General features: G+C 37.6%; 1 protein-coding gene across 4 annotated transcripts in view; it reads left to right on the forward strand.

The window, feature by feature from the left end:
* IPO8 (importin 8) overlaps positions 1-17476 on the forward strand; it is a 71023-nt gene extending 53547 nt beyond the window's left edge. For 3 of the 4 annotated variants that reach the window (XM_060166617.1, XM_060166619.1, XM_060166620.1), the window contains 5 exons: positions 1943-2163; positions 4477-4682; positions 11059-11262; positions 13708-13824; positions 14916-16911. In XM_060166617.1, coding sequence (XP_060022600.1) covers positions 1943-2163; positions 4477-4682; positions 11059-11262; positions 13708-13824; positions 14916-15013 — 846 coding nt within the window. In that variant the 3' untranslated portion in view covers positions 15014-16911. Of the gene's footprint in view, positions 1-1942; positions 2164-4476; positions 4683-11058; positions 11263-13707; positions 13825-14915; positions 16912-17431 lie in introns of those variants that run through there. The other variant, XM_060166618.1, reaches the window with a different exon arrangement.
* The last annotated feature ends 235 nt before the right edge of the window (positions 17477-17711 follow it).

The raw sequence follows: 17711 nt of genomic DNA on the forward strand, positions 1-17711 counted from the left end.
GATTTCCCTGTGCTATTTGGCTGCTTCCCACTAGCTATCTACCTTACGTTTGGTAGTGTATATATGTCCATGCCTCTCTCTCGCTTTGTCACAGTTTACCCTTCCCCCTCCCCATATCCTCAAGTCCATTCTCTAGTAGGTCTGTGTCTTTATTCCTGTCTTACCCCTAGGTTCTTCATGACATTTTTTTTCTTAAATTCCATATATATGTGTTAGCATATGGTATTTTTCTTTCTCTTTCTGACTTACTTCACTCTGTATGACAGACTCTAGGTCTATCCACCTCATTACAAATAGCTCAATTTCGTCTCTTTTTATGGCTGAGTAATATTCCATTGTATATATGTGCCACATCTTTATCCATTCATCCGATGATGGACACTTAGGTTTTTTCCATCTCCGGACTATTGTAGATAGAGCTGCAATGAACATTTTGGTACATGACTCTTTTTGAATTATGGTTTTCTCGGGGTATATGCCCAGTAGTGGGATTGCTGGGTCATATGGTAGTTCTATTTGTAGTTTTTTAAGGAACCTCCATACTGTTCTCCATAGTGGCTGTACCAATTCACATTCCCACCAGCAGTGCAAGAGTGTTCCCTTTTTTCCACACCCTCTCCAGCATTTATTGTTTCTAGATTTTTTGATGATGGCCATTCTGACTGGTGTGAGAACCACATCTTTATCCATTCATCTGTTGATGGACACTTAGGTTGCTTTCATATCTTGGCAATTGTAAATAATGCTGCTATGAACATTGGGGTACATGTATCTTTTTGAATTAGTGTTTTTGTTTTTGTTTTTTTGGATATATACCCAAGTGTGGAATTGCTGGGTCATATGGTAGTAGTATTTTTAGTTTTTTTGAGAAATCTCCATCTGTTTTCCACAGTTAGCCCATCCCTTTTAATTGAAAGTAACTGTTAGGAAATATTTCTAATAAAATTAAACAATATTGCACTTTAGAATTGGAGTCATAGGATTTTAATGTATGAAATCCACTATTTTTCTTCAGTCTCTTACTTGTACCAACAGGAATTTTCTTTTTCAAAAATTTTATTGAGATATATTTGACATATAAAATTATCTTAATTTCAGGTATACAACATGATTCAGTATTTGTATATACAGTGAAATGATCATGACAATAAGTATAGTTAACATCCATCACCATACATAGTTAAAAAAATTTTTTTCTTGTGATGAGAGCTTTTAATGTCTACTCATTCTTAGCAACTTTCAAATGTACAATACAGTATTCTTAAGTTTAGCCACCATGTCGTTCATTACATCCCTATGACTTTTTTAGGAATTTTTTTTCTCAAGCGAAATTCTGATCACATCATGCTTATTTTTAGTCTCATTTTTTTTTTACACTTGACCCTTGAACAATGCAGGAGTTAGAGGCATTGACCCTCTGCACAGTCAGTAATCCACGTATAACTTACAGTTGGCCCTGTGTATACACGTTTGCTCCCTATCCGCAGATTCAACCAACTGTGGATGGTGTAGTACTGCAGTATTCACTATTGAAAAAACCCTGCATTTAACTGGATCCATATAGTTCAAACCTGCGTTGTTCAAGGGTCAACTGTATTTCCAATATGATTTATCAAAGAAAAATTCCACCCTAGTCATTTTAACTCAAACATGGAAGTGACTTAAGTCTACATTTGGATTATTGCCATCATTTGAGTGTGGACTCTTGTAGAACAATCTTCAACTAAATGTAATCTTCACATAAAATGGAAGGAGACGTTTTGGCACTACTGTAGGACCTCTTTTTGGCCATTTAAGCTCTCTAGGTTTAATAATTCTAAAAATGATTTAAACAAGCAAACGTTTCACTGTCATTAAGAGTATCTGATTTATTGATAACACTTTACCAACATTCAGCTTTCTATAAAAGTTACTTGATTTCTCTTTTTCTTTTTTCCTCTAGTGCATTCCACTCTTTGTTCAACTTGTTTTGGAGAGATTAACCCGAGGAGTCAAAACTAGTGAGCTTCGTACTATGTGTCTTCAGGTTGCAATTGCTGCCTTGTACTACAACCCTGATTTGCTGCTACATACTTTAGAACGAATTCAGTTGCCTCACAACCCTGGACCTGTAACTGTACAGTTTATAAATCAGTGGATGAATGATACAGATTGTTTTCTTGGGTATGTATGTGTCTTTTCGATTTTACACTACATTTCTATTTTGGAAAGTTGACTTTTTAATATGTACATATAATAGCATATAAAGAAATAATTTTTATATCTTAAGAATTATTATTATTTTTTATTTATTTTTGGCTGCTTCGCTGCTGCACACAGGCTTTCTCTAGTTGCCGCAAGTGGGGGCTACTCTTCGTGGCAGTGCACGGGCTTCTCGTTGCAGTGGCCTCTCTCCTTGCAGAACATGGGCTCCAGGCTCGTGGGCCTCACCAGCCATGGCTCGCGGGCTCCAGAGCACAGGCTCAGTAGTTGTGGCGCACGGGTCCAGCTGCTCCGCGGCACATGGGATCATCCTGGACCAGGGCTCGAACCCACGTCCCCTCCACTGGCAGGTGGATTCCCAACCACTGGGCCACCAGGGAAGCCCTTTAAGAATTATTTTTAGTGCATTGTTAACATAATATTAAATTCTTAGAGAATTAAGAATGTGTTTCAGCAGTATAATCTAGTGGAAAGAACGCAGGCTCTGAAAATTAGGTATAGCCATTCCCCGCTTGTTTTTGACTTACGTGTATTGCTATATCTCTAGGCAACAAGAATTAAGTGTCCACTTGGGTTCCATGACTACTAAGTGTCTATGGGTAACAACATTCTAAATAGAGTCATGTTTCTAAGGAAAGTACTGGTCTGGTAAAGATATAAAGACTTCAATGGAGCCCGTTTTCAAATGTGAGGTCTGAAGATTGTTAGTTGTAGTCCTGGTCCTACCCTGGTAGGAGAGTTTGGCTTTATGTGAAGCACTCTCCTAGCTTCCCAGCATAGGAAAAGTGAGATCCTAAGTAGTAGTTATAGGCCCACCTCAAGTGACCCAACACATATAAGTGACCCTGTTGTGCTAGAATTTGAGCTAAATGCTGATTAATTTGTTCAAAACATTAGAAATAACTAGTGTTCTTTTTAAGTTTTGTAAGATATCATTTAGAAAAATTTACTGAGGGGAAAATAATTTCAACAGGAGTAGTCAGGACATTGCCAAGTGGTGGGGAGATGATGGAGGGGCTTGAATTAGGATGGTAGAAAAGGAATGGGGGAGCATATTTATAAGTTGCTATGTGTATTCTAATTTTTCTACTTGTAGGAGACTGGAATTTGTCCCTGATTTAGATTTCTTACTAAAGCTTTGAAAGGAAGAGCATACTTAAAAAAGAAATTGTGCTTAAAGTTATCTCTGACAAAGATTTAGAGAGTAGAGATTTAGTCATTCACAGTTATAGTTAGTAGCATCTATAAGCAATTTTCCAAAAATAGAAAATCCATCTCAGCTATTGTATAGATTGGGCATGCTTGAATTGTGCTCCCTTGGATTCTTCAGAGCCCCACTCGATAATCATCTCCTGTACTATGATCCATTTGACACCTGGTGTGCACTGCTAGTTAGAGGCTACATGGATGAGAAAGTCACCAGGTCAAGCACAGTCCCTGTTACAGTATACTATACTTTGACATTAGTAACTTGAATCAGTCAAGCAATGGAAATAATGAAGAATAATAGAAGCTAGTAATATATTTGTCATTGGATATTACTCTCATTTTGAATCCCTGCCAGTGAATTTTTTGTTCATGCCTGCAATTTTAAGTGTTATACTAATATAGAAAATCTTTTAATTCTTAGTATTTTTAGTTTTAAACAATTTAGAAGAAACATTCATACAAAAATGTGTGTAATGTATATTGGTCAAACATTTTTCCTTCAGAATTAAATTTTCCTTATCCTGTTCTACAGAACAGGACATTTAATGATTTACTTATAGCTATTACATTCAGCTTACTAGATGCTGAGTTTGTGGAGGAACTTTTGGCACCTGGGTTAGTATAGAGTGCCAAGATACCTTGTAGACCAATCCAATGAAGACAAAGTCTAAGGGACTTCTCATTTTTTCCATTGGATAGGAATTTTATGCTATCGTATACAGGTGTTCTTGTTTAATAAATAAAAAGTTGTTAATAAATAATTTGTTTTATTTAATAAATAAAAGTTGTTACGCTAAGGCCCAGATACAGCATTTGTATTATCATAAATTGATATTACACAAGATTCCCCATATTAATTGCAGACTCCCATAGCTCTTTGATGATGATAATTGGTTTACAAAAGTTGATTTACATAGGATTTCATATAGTACAAAATGGAGATACCTCTGTGTAACTCCAGTGAATGAACCTTAGAATACACCTTGGACATTTCTTTTTGTAATTTCTTCGGAATTTGTTCTCATTTCTCATGTGCACATTTTTTTTCGCCTTTATAATTTGTAGGCATCATGACCGGAAGATGTGTATAATAGGACTGAGTATTCTTTTGGAACTGCAAAATCGACCTCCTGGAGTAGATGCTGTGGTGGGACAGATTGTGCCCTCAATTCTTTTCCTTTTCCTTGGCCTAAAGCAGGTCTGTGCTACCAAACAACTGGTAAACCGGGAAGATCGCTCAAAAGCAGAGAAAGCTGATATGGAAGAAAATGGTAAAGTGTTCTAATTGAAATGAATGCTAGAATTGATTGTGATTTGAGTATGTGTTTTCTTTGAGTTTTAGTCTATTTGGAAACATTAAACAGGTGTACATTTCTTGGCCTGTTAACACGTTTAACAAATATTTTGGGTTTGACTTAATTATAGTAGTCCCTTCTTACCACAATTTTGGTTTCATCGTTTCATTTGTCTAAAAATACTAAATGGAAAATTCTAGGAATAAACAATTCATAACTTTATTTATCTATTTATTATTGAAGTATAGTTGATTTACAATATTATGTTAGTTTCAGGTGTACAACATACATAGTGATTCACTGTTTTTATAGATTATACTCTGTTTAAAGTTATTATAAAATGTTGGCTGTATTCTGTGTGCTGTACAATATATCCTTGTGCTTATTTATTTTATACTTAGTAGTTTGTACCTCTTAATATTCTACTGTTTTACCCCTCCCACTTCCCTCTCCCCAATGGTAACTACTAGTTTTTTCTCCGTATCTGTGAGTCTGTTTGTTTTGTTATATTCATTTGTTTCTTTTATTTCTTATATTCCACATATAAGTGTGACATACAGTATTTGTCTTTCTCTGACGTACTTCATTAAGCATAATATCCTCCAGGTCTATCCATGTTGTTGCAAATGGCAAGATTTCATTCTTTTTTATGGCTGAGTAATATTCCATCACATATCTCACCACATCTTCATTATCCATTCATTTGTTGATGGATATTTGGGTTGCTTCCTTATCTTGGTTTTTGTAAATAGTGCTGCTGTGAACTTTGGCATGTGTGTATCATTTTGAATTAGTGTTTTTGTTTTCTTTGAATATATATCTAGCAGTGAAATTGCTGGATCATACTTTTAGTTTTTTGAGAAATCTTCATGTCGTTTTCCGTAGTGGCTGCACCAATTTACATCCCTACCAACAGTGTGCAAGGGTTCCCTTTTCTCCATATTCTTGCCAACATTTGTTATTTGTTGATGGCCATTCTTACTAAGAGGGGTGAGATGATATCTCATTGTGGTTTTGATTTGCATATCTCTAATGATCAGCAATGTTGAATGTCTTTCATGTGCCTGTTGGCCACCTGTATGTCTTCTTTGGAAAAATGACTATTCAGGTCTTCTGCCCATTTTTTAATTGGGTCATTAATTTTTTGACATTGAGTTGTATGAGCTGTTTATGTATTTTGGATATTAACCCCTTATTGTAGCATATCATTTGCAAATATTTTCTCCCATTTATAGGTTGTCTTTTCATTTTGTTGATGGTTTCCTTTGCTGTGCAAAAGCGTTTAAATTTAATTAGGTCCCATTTGTTTATTTTTGCTTTAGTGTCCTTTGCCTTAGGAGACCCCCCCAAAATACTGCTACAATTTATGTCAAAGTGTGTTCTGGGGCTTCCCTGATGGTGCAGTGGTTGAGAGTCCGCCTGCCAATGCAGGGGACACGGGTTTGTGCCCTGGTCTGGGAAGATCCCACATGCCGCAGAGTGGCTGGGCCCATGAGCCATGGCCACTGAGCTTGCACGTCCGGAGCCTGTGCTCTGCAACGGGAGAGGCCACAACAGTGAGAGGCCCGCATATCGCAAAAAAAAAAAAAAAAAAAAAAAAAAAAAAAAAGAGTGTTCTGCTTTTCTTCTAGGAGTTTTATGGTTTCTGGTTATACATTTAGGTCTTTAACCCATTTTGAGTTTATTTTTGTACATGGCATGAGAAAATGTTCTAATCTCATTCTTTTGCATGTAGCTGTCCAGTTTTCCCAGCACCACTTATTATTGAAGAAACTGATATTCCCCATTGTATATTCTTGCCTCCTTTGTCATAGATGAATCAACCCTAAACGCAGGAGTTTATTTCTGGGCTGTCTATTCTGTTCCATTGATCTGTGTGTCTGTTTTTGTGCCAGTACTATACTGTTTTGATTACTGTAGCTTTGTAGCATAGTCTGAAATCAAGGAGCATGATACCTCCAGCTCTGTTCTCTTTTGTCAAGATTGCTTTGGCAATTCAGGGTCTTTTATGGTTCCATATAAATTTTAGGAAGATTTGTTCTAGTTCTGTGAAAGATATCATGGGTATTTTGATAGGCATTAAATCTATGGATTGCTTTGGGTAGTATGGATTTTTTTAGTGATATTCTTCCAATCCATGAACATGGGATATCTTTGTATCATCTTTCGTTTCTTTCATCATTGTTTTATAATTTTCAGAGTAGAGGTCTTTCACCTCCTTGGTTAAGTTTATTCCTAGGTTTTTAATTCTTTTTGATGCAATTTTAAACAGGATTGTTTTCTTGCTTTCTCTTTCTGCAACTTTACTGAATTCATTTATTAGTTCTAAAAGCTTTTCATTGGAGACTTTAGGGTTTTCTGTATATAGTATTTTGTCATCTGAAAATAGTGACAGTTTTACTTCCCTTCCAACTTGGATGCCTTTGATTTCTTTTTCTTGTCTGATGGCTGTGGCTGGAATTTCCAATAGTATGTTAAATAGAAGTGGCGAGAGTGCGTATCCTTATCTTTAGAGGAAAATCTTTTAGCTTTCACTGTTGCGTATGATGTTAGCTGTAGGTTTGTCATAAATGGCCCTTATTATGTTGAGATATGTTCCCTCTATACCCACTTCTATGAGAGTTTTTGTCATGAATGGATGTTGAATTTGGTCAACTGCTTTTTCTGTAGCTCTTGTGATGATCATGTGATTTTTATCCTTTCTTTTTTTTTTTAATGTGGTGTATCACATTGATTGATTTGTGAATATTGAATCATCTTTGCATCCCTGGAATAAATCTCACTGGATCGTGGTGTACCATCCGTTTCTATAAATTGTTGAGTTTGGTTTGCTAATATTCTGTTCAGGATTTTTGCATCTATATTCATCAGAGATATTGGCCTGTAACTTTCTTTTTTTGTAGTGTCTTTGTCTGCTTTTGGTGGCCTCATAGGATGAACTTGGGCGTGTTCTCTTCACTTTTTTGGAATAGTTTGAGAAGAATAGGTATTAGCTTTTCTTTATACATTTCATAGAGTTCTCATGTTGAACTGTCCAGTCCTGGACTTTTGTTTGCTGGGAGTCTTTTTATTATGAATTCAGTTTCACTGCTAGTGATCTCTTTATTCAGATTGTCTATATCTTCCTGATTGGGTCTTGGAAGATTGTATGTTTCTAAAAATGTTTCCATTCCTTCTAGGATGTCTGATTTGTTGGCATATAAATATTTGTAGTATTCACTTATGATTTTTTGGTATCTCTGTGATATCAGTTGTAATTTCTCCTCTTTCATTTCTTGTTTTATTTATTTATTTATTGGCGGTACGCAGGCCTCTCACTGCTGCAGCCTCTCCTGCCGCAGAGCACAGGCTCTGGACACGCAGGCTCAGCGGCCATGGCCCATGGGCCCAGCCGCTCCACAGCATGTGGGATCTTCCCAGACTGGGGCACGAACCCGTGTCCCCTGCATCAGCAGGCAGACTCTCAACCACTGCACCACCAGGGAAGCCCTTTTTTTGCATTTTTTTTTAAACATCTTTATTGGAGTATAATTGCTTAACAATGGTGTGTTAGTTTCTGCTTTATAACGAAGTTAATTAGTTATACATATATATATGTCCCCATATCTCTTCCCTCTTGCATCTCCCTCCCTCCCACCATCCCTATCTCACCCCTCTACGTGGTCACAAAGCACCGAGCTGATCTCCCTGTGCTATGCGACTGCTTCCCACTAGCTATTTTACGTTTGGTATTGTATATATGTCCATGCCACTCTCTCACTTTGTCCCAGCTTACCCTTCCCCCTCCCTGTATCCTCAAGTCCATTCTCTAGTAGGTCTGCATCTTTATTCCCGTCTTGCCCCTAGGTTCTTCATGACCATTTTTTTTTTTTTAGATTCCATATATATGTGTGTTAGCATATGGTATTTGTTTTTCTCTTTCTGACTTACTTCACGCTGAATGACAGTCTCTAGGTGCATCCACCTCATTACAGATAACTCAGTTTTGTTCCTTTTTATGGCTGAGTAATATTCCACTGTATATATGTGCCACATCTTCTTTATCCATTCATCCGATGATGGACACTTAGGTTGCTTCCATGGCCTGGCTATTGTAAATAGAGCTGCAATGAACATTTTGGTACATGACTCTTTTTGAATTATGGTTTTCTCAGGGTATATGCCCAGTAGTGGGATTGCTGGGTCATATGGTAGTTCTATTTGTAGTTTTTTAAGCAACTTTCATACTGTTCTCCACAGTGGCTGTATTAATTTACATTCCCACCAACAGTGCAAGAGCGATCCCTTTTCTCCACACCCTCTCTAGCATTTATTGTTTGTAGATTTTTTGATGATGGCCTTTCTGACCGGTGTGAGATACCTCATTGTAGTTTTGATTTGCATTTCTCTAATGATTATTTATGTTGAACATTCTTTCATGTGTTTGTTGGCAATCTGTATATCTTTTTTGGAGGAATGTCTATTTAGGTCTTCTGCCCATTTTCAGACTGGGTTGTTTGTTTTTTGATTCTCTTGTTTCTTGAGGTAGGCCTGAATTGCTATAAACTTCCCTATTAGAACTGCTTTTGCTGTGTCCTGTAGATTTCAGAAAGTTCTGTTTTTATTTTCATTTGTCTCAAGGTATTTTCTGATTTCCTCTTTAATTTCTTCATTCATCCATTGGTGTTTTAGTAGCATGTTGTTTAGTCTCCATATGTTTATGTTTTTCCCATTTTTCTACCTGTAATTGATTTCTAGTTTCATACTGCTGTGGTCGGAAAAAATGCTTAATATAATTTCTTTCCCCTTAAATTTGTTGAGACTTGTTTTGTGGCCTAGCATGTGTTGTCTCCTGGAGAATGTTCCATGTTCACTTGAAAGAATGTGTATTCTGCCATTTTGGGATGTAATGTCCTGTAGATACCTGTTAAGTCCAACTGGTCTGATGTGTTATTTAAGACTACTCTTTCCTTATTGATTTTTCTGTCTGGATGGTCCATGTGATTTTTCTGTCCAGTGATGTAAGTGGGTTAAAGTTTCCTCCTATTATTGTATTATTGTCAATTTCTCCCTTTATGTCTGTTAATATTTGTTTTATATATTTAGATGCATATATGTTAACAAATGTTATATTCTCTTCTTGTATCGATCCTTTAGCATTATATAATGCCCTTTTTTGTCTTTTGTTATAGCCTTTGTTTTAAAGTCTACTTTATCTGATATGCATATTGCTACCCCTTCTTTCTTGTTGTTTCCATTGCATGAAATATATTTTTCCATCCCCTCACTTTCAGTCTGTGTGTGTCATTAGCTCTGAAGTGAGTCTCTTGTAATTGTTTATTTTGCTAAATATATGCAGACAATCACAGAATTTTTTTCAGTATGTTGCATTCTTTATAATTTCTCGCTTTGCTCTCTAATGGGTTATAATTATTATGACTTGAGGGAAATTTTCTAGTAATTTCCCAGACTTTCTTGTTGAATTTCCTACTGAGGTGTAGGATGATTAACCAGTGAAGGTTTCTCTTGCTGTCTTTGTTATTCTACATATAATATATATATATATATATGTATATGTATATATATATATTTTTTCCATATATGTGGTCAAAACTATGGTTTCTTGCACTATCCCTAAAACTACCTTGCAGTTGAATCCAGGTGCTTCAGTATGGTGCGTTTTATAGAACTAGGTTTAGATTAATATTGCCTGTTTTGGGTTTACTCCAGGTTTCTCCTCTTAGGTTGATTTCGTTCTGCATTTACTGTCTTCCGGTTATTTATAATACTGGACTAACTGCTTGGAACAGACCAGCCCTGAAAATAGAAACTGAATCTATGGGGATATACAATTCAGCTTTCAATTTTTTTAACCCACATATAGCTAATTATTTTTCCTCTGTATTTCTATATTTTTCTGTTTCTATTAGCAGAAATGACCTCTTCATTTGAGCATTTCCGAGCAGTTCATAATCAACTTAGTTAATTGCTAAGAGACTCAAATTCTCAGTGGTAGGTCATTGTTATTTAAAACACATGCACTGAATACATAATCATTTTATGTCTTTTTTGACAAAAAAGTTAATTTGGGAATCTGTGGCTAAATAGTATATATTAATGGATGTGGAGCAGCCATAGTGAAACAGTAATAATGTTCATCTTTAGAGATAGAAATTGTTTTGAGTGAGGAGGATAAAGTCATTTTCAGTTTAGCAACTACAGTAAAGATAAGGTTTATTTTTATAATTTTACATAAAATTATTTGGTCATTTTTCCATTTCTGGAATGTCATTTATTATTTTTATTTTCTTTATGGAATTTATATTTTGTCCTTATGTGTTTGATTCCTTTTAAATAAATAATGGATTCACAGAAGAGATTTCAAGTGATGAAGAGGAGACGAATGTAACTGCTCAAGCAATGCAGTCAAATAATGGAAGAGGTGAAGATGAGGAGGAAGATGATGATGACTGGGATGAAGAAGTATTGGAAGAAACTGCCCTTGAGGGATTCAGCACTCCACTGGACCTTGACAATAGTGTGGATGAATATCAATTTTTTACACAAGCCCTGCTGAGTATGTTGTTACTCCCTGAATCTTCAGATATGTTTTTCATTTCCATCTATTAGAAGTTGTTTTGGGATCTTCCCCCAAATTGGTTTAGATTCCCTTTAAATTTTTAATTTATTTTTAATTATAGAAATCCCCAAACATACACAAAATGAGAGCAAATAGTATAACATCCATCACCCAATCCCAGCAACCTTAATCGTTGTAAAGTGGCAGGGTGAGGCTGCAGGGTATCCTCACAAAAGTAATTACAGGCAAGAGTATCTGCATATATTGTTCATCCTCTAGATATGAATGGATAAGGATTTTTGCAGAATGAAGTATCTCACATATGTTGCTTAAAAATTGTGGCCATATTGGGGCTTCCCTGGTGGCGCAGTGGTTGGGAGTCCGCCTGCCGATGCAGGGGACACGGGTTCGTGCCCCGGTCTGGGAGGATCCCACATGCCGTGGAGCGGCTGGGCCCGTGGGCCATGGCCGCTGGGCCTGCACGTCCAGAGCCTGTGCTTCGCAACGGGAGAGGCCACAACAGTGAGAAGCCCGCGTACTGCAAAAAAAAAAAAAAAAAAAAAAATTAAAAATTGTGGGCATAAACTTATTAGCAATTCAGAATCCCCATGTGAATGAACAGAGTCCAATAGAGAGTAAATTTTTACTACATAAGCAATTTACCAATTTGTACAGCAAAGGACACTAGAAACTCAAAGATTGGGAGAAAATATTTGTCATGTACATGTCATAGGCTTAAGACCCACAGATTACAAAGGCCTTCTATAAATGAATAAGACCAATAACCCAGTAGAAGAATGAAAGATATAAATGGAAAACTTATAGAATTAAAAATAAATAATAAGCCAATGAAAGCACTTAGAAAATTATTATAAACAAATTATAATGAAAAAATCCCACTAAATAGGTTGTTTTATAGTTACATCATATTTCTCTGGTAATACCATAATTTAGCTTATTTCCACTGATGGACATATAAGATATTTCCAGGGTTTTTCTTTTTTACAAGCAATATTAAATTGAACATCCTTGTGTATAAAATATTGCTACTAACAAGGCAATGGTAGTGTAATATATTGGCATTATTTAGTATGCCAATGTATTGGTTGTTACAAATACCATTAATGAACCACCTCTATGATTTATTGAAATTCAGCTGGAACAAGAGGTAGAGAGTACAGGGAATGATATTCCAAAGCATGAGGAAGATAAGAGTGTAAATGTGGAGACTGGAATGTGGAGGGTACGCTCTAAGGCAGTTACTTCCAGACCTGGGTGTGCATCATAGGCAACAAAGAAGCTCTTAGGTCTTGAGTGGTTTGAAAGTGCTCCTCAAGAGATAGGCAGCCAGCTTTGGCTCAGTCAGCATATAGGGACCACTGCTTAAAGTCTCTGTGAGGTAGTAAAATTGTACCAGCCTTGAAATCTGGTGGGTTTTTTTTTTTCCTTTTTCTTTTTGGCCGTGCAGCATGCAGGATCTTACTTCCCTGACCAGGAATCGAACCTGTGCCCCCTGCAATGGAATCAGGGGTCTTAACCATTGGACCGCCAGGGAAGTCCCCCAGTCTTGAATTCTGGACTGAGATTGTCTTTATCCCATTTCCCATTAGAGTGTTTTTGAATGTTTTTCTGTAAAGAGGTGACCTTGGGGATATGATAATTTCCTTCAGGGGTATATTATCTGATGATCATGTCCAAAAAGAACTGAAGGGGGCTAGACTCGGGAACCAAGCGTTAGGAAATTACTTTATTGATTTAGGAGTAATAGGGCCCTGGAGTGGGAGGATGGCATTTGATGGGACAAAGCGTATCAGTGAAAGACATCAAGAAGGCAGAACAGAATTGGATGTGGAGAGAGCATGATTAAAGATGTTAGGCATTTACAGTGGTTGACTAGGAGACTGATAGAACTAGTGATGGAAATGGGAGATAAGGAGGGTTTGGGAGGTAAAATGTTAAATTTGGTTACAGTTGTACTGAGTTTGAGGTGAGCTATCCAAAGTAAAAGACCAGGAGGCTTAGGAACAGTTTTGCCTAAAGGTACAAATTTGAGTTTTTGGCATAGAAGTGATGCTGAAGGAGCAGGTAGCATGAGAATTCCTGAGGAAAATGGTAACAAGTGAGTAAGGTGTTTTCCAAGATCTGGATTTTAGGCAGCATTCATAGTTTGTAAAAACCCAGGAAGAAGAGGAGATGGGGAGGGAGCAGAGAACTAGGCAAAACAGATTTGTGATGTCCCAACCTTCCTTTATAGCCCCACGTAGGTCGAGTACTAAAGTGAGTACTCAGGAGTAGTCCTTTGTTGGAATAAGTTTTATCACCTATTGTCTGTGATCATTTCATTGTAATCTGATTGTGTTATTAGTTATTCTCTGAAATAATAATTGTCATTGGACTCCTTTATTTTTCCTTCTCCCTCAACACACCCCCAAAATACAACAGCTGTGCAGAATCGGGATGCTGCCTGGTACCAACTGCTGATGGCACCGCTCAGTGAGGATCAGAGGAGGGCGCTACAGGAGGTGTACACACTGGCCGAGCACCGAAGGACGGTAGCAGGTCAGCCAGCATGATTTCTAGATTGGAGTGCATGTGTCAGAGTGCCCGTATTCAGCTTTTATTTTACGAGCCTGGTGGCACCTAAATACTGTTCTAAAAATTGTTAGAGGCCAACCTTTCAAGATAAGGAATTACCATTATTGTATGATCTTTTTAATCATCCATGATATATTAGCTCTGTGAAACACCATGTGTTAATGTGTCTTTAGTGGTGTTCTTATTCACACCCTTATCCTATTTTGGAGCCAAAGGTAAGATGTAAAGGTTGGGATGAATCTTGCTGAGGGAGAGTTAATCAGCTGGGTCACCCATCTAAACATCTAAACAACAGATGGGTCAAAAGCATTTTATGAATTCTTGCAGGGCGCTTGTATTCCTAGAAATTGAAATACCCTCCATTTCTATTTGTTGGGCTTTATGTGTTGGTGATTCTCGTTGATTTTCAGTTTTTGAGCTGGAGAAATTGTTTTACACAGACGTTGTTATGGTCACTCCTAGAAAATTAGTGGAAGATTTTGTAATTACAAAAGTATTTTAGTGGGGAACATCATGGAATAGGAATCTAGAGTTTAGAACCCAGCTTCTTCTGCTTGGATTTAGGCTTTAAGTCCTGTACAGATTCTGTATCGGCCCTCCTGATGTGAGAAGGCAGTGTGCCCTTTCAGCAATAGACACTAGCTTTGAGCCTTGTTTTTATTTTGCTCAGTTTTAGCAAATAGTCTTTCCAAGATAGAAAATATAACTACAGTCTTCCTTCGGTATCTGTGTGGGGGGGATTGTTTCCCTGACCTGCCTTGGATACCAAAATCGGAGGATGCTTGTGTCCCCTGTTAAGATGGTGTGGTGCAGTGGGCCCTCTGTATCCGTGTGTTCCATATCTGCTGGTTCCGCATCCCCAGACACCAAGACGATGGTACTTACTGACACGGGTTTATTAAAGGCTAATGTTCAATTGGGCAGAATAATTAATACCACGATTCACATTCCTTCACAGTACTAACTCTAAAGAATCTGGCCCCTTTGAGGTTATTTCCAACTTTGTCACCTTAAATACTCCTCTCTTTTCTCCCCTTTCTCTTGGCAAATGCTAGAGGCAAAGAAGAAGATTGAACAACAGGGAGGCTTCACCTTTGAAAACAAAGGAGTCCTCTCTGCATTTAACTTTGGGACTATGCCCACCAACAACTGAAAGAAGGAAGATCAACCGACCAAATGTCATCGCTACGTGGTACGTCAGCCGGAAGGAGAGGGTCAAGGGGAGCCGGGGCTACTCTTTGTGCCACCTGCTGTGCCAGTTACTGCCTGGCGTCCGGCATCACCTTTCTCCACCCCTGCATCCCCTTTGACCTTTCTCACCCTGAAATATATATTTTAAGCAGCTACTGTAATGTATGAAATTAAAGAACAACAAAATCATTGGACTGCAAAGGACAAAGCATATGCTCCAAAGGATGAATGACCAACGTGGTTTTAGAGGATTGGATGGAATTGCACGTCTCAGGTTTTGCCATGCAGAATCAATGGATTTATGCTAATAACAGTGCCTTCTGTTGTACATGAATTATCTGAAAAAATTTTTTTGGAGTGCATTGCAATTTTTTTTAAGGCATAAAACATATTTCTAGATAAATGTAAACCTTGGCTATATGTTGACTTATTCTGCATTTCACTATGTGAATTTACTGTTAGGACGTTAGCTACAAGTCACTCTGGTTTCAAAATCATCACTGCTCCCCTTGCTCTCCACTGCTGCTGGGGGTTTTCTTCAGGGGTTGTACAATATGCACTGGCTCTGGTTTTTCATAAGGTGTTTTTTCCTAAAGATGTGGCTTTCCTAAGAAGTGTCTTATTCTCTCTTCCATCATATTTTTCAGCCCTGAAAGGGGTGGTATTTCTTTTGAGTCAGCCTATATGAATATCGATTTCATTCATAACCTAATAAGTTCAGGACTCAAAAATTTCTTGGCAGCGAGTGGCAGGGACTCTTTTCACCACTGGAATTAACGATCAGTCCAAGTATATTCTGAATCATTCACTTAATTATGCAATTAATTGACAGTTATACTAAAGCACATTGGACTTCTATGAGAAAGGTGCTACATAAGCACACTGTCTTTCTGGATGGGGGCTTGCATTTTCAGTAACTTATCATTCCAGCTGTGTTGGACCCGGGTCCAAAACATTTTGTAACAATATTTTTTATCTAGGAAAAAGACCCAAGTAAATCTTACTTCTTGCTTTCTCACACATCTGAATTTTCTCCTATCTAATCTGTCCTAGTTTTTATTATAGCTCAGTTTGGCTTCTTATATTTTTCAAGGGTTGGGGATATCAGTCAGCTGCACTCTGACATGGTAATGATGCAAGATAGCCCATGATAAATATCGCAGATGGAGGTTACAGCTGTTTTTCTGAACTGATTCAACACCAGAACATGGGTCACAGTGTTTTCATTCAGTAAAGCAAAAGTGAATTTTCAGAATTTAATATATTTCTGGATATGATACAGTTGTCCGTTTTTGTGAAATGTTTGCGGCTTATATTTTCCATCAGTCACTGGAGGAATTTTCTCCAGGTGCTTTCTATATTACCATCCCTTGTTAATATGAACTCTTTTTAGAATTTTAGGTTATTTAAGTAGTTTTTTACAGAAGTAGCCCAAGAAGCCATGCGTTTCAGAGTTAAATGATGCCCTGCTTTCTTCTGCCCCCTCTTCCCAAGGCATTGATGCTGAATGTGCCAGCTGGCGGTTAGAAGGGAAAGACGGCATGGGGGAGACTGTAGACATCGTAAGCTTTGAAGCTCTGCTTTTTCTCCTCATGTCCCAAATGGTTTAATTTTAACATAAGTAACATGCCTTCACACTGGACTGTAAAAGGCATGTGATTTTATTTTTGTGATGTATTGTCTTCTGCAGTATTAAAGGGAAAGAAGTGTTAATGTGTATCATCCTATCTTGTTTTTGAAGCCAGGGTAGTTGTACAGTTTTGTTACCAGCAGTGCTAACCTGAATGTGATATGATTACCTTGGAAAGGCAGGAACTCATATGAATGTACTGTAAAATAAATGCGGACTGATTCCCAGGATCTTGAACTCCTCTGTGTGAAATGTTTTCTGAAATGTGGAGGTGCTAAAGCAGGTGATAAAAACCCATCAGTGTGTGTTTTCCTGACTCCTGGGGACCTGGAGCAAGGTGACCATAGATCTAGGAGGGTAGCAAGGGCTCATCAGGAACAGCTAAAGACTGGGGAGTGGTTGGGGGCTAGAGCCCCCAACCAAGGTGTCCAAATAAGAGCTGCAGAAGCTCTGAAAAAGCAAGGTCATTCAACCACATCAGGACCTTGAAGGAAAGGAAAAAATGCCTGAGGTGGAGCCATTTTCTGATGGGCTGCCATCAAATTAGGAGTGGAATGGTAAGCGCTGGCCTTTTGATTCTCAAATGTTTACCCAGCATGACAATAAGCTCCTCCTTCCCACCTCTAATTTATGTTAAGACCACACTGAACCAGTAAATTGTTAATCAGTGAAAATTCTAAAGAAAGAAAACAATGAAATTATGTCATTTATTTAATAGAGTGAATTACAGTCCAGTTTTCTATTCAGCAGGGGAGACTGAAAATTGTAATAAATTTATGGAGGAAATCAAGGAAAACTTGGCCATGTGATCAGAGACCACCAGCATTTGTATGTATGTATGCATGTGTGTATGCATGTGTTTTATCTATAAAAAAAAATCATTTCAGATAAGCCTTAAATGGTAAGCCTTCCTGTCCCCGTTTCACTCTCTCCATCGAGATCAGTGTACAAGTGGGTTGGAAACTTCTCAGACAGCCCACTTGTGAGTAAGGCCACAAAATCAATGAAAAAAAGGTTGGACTATGTTTTT

This window comes from Lagenorhynchus albirostris, chromosome 11 (genome assembly GCF_949774975.1).
Source record: "Lagenorhynchus albirostris chromosome 11, mLagAlb1.1, whole genome shotgun sequence".
NCBI classification, from domain to species: domain Eukaryota; kingdom Metazoa; phylum Chordata; class Mammalia; order Artiodactyla; family Delphinidae; genus Lagenorhynchus; species Lagenorhynchus albirostris.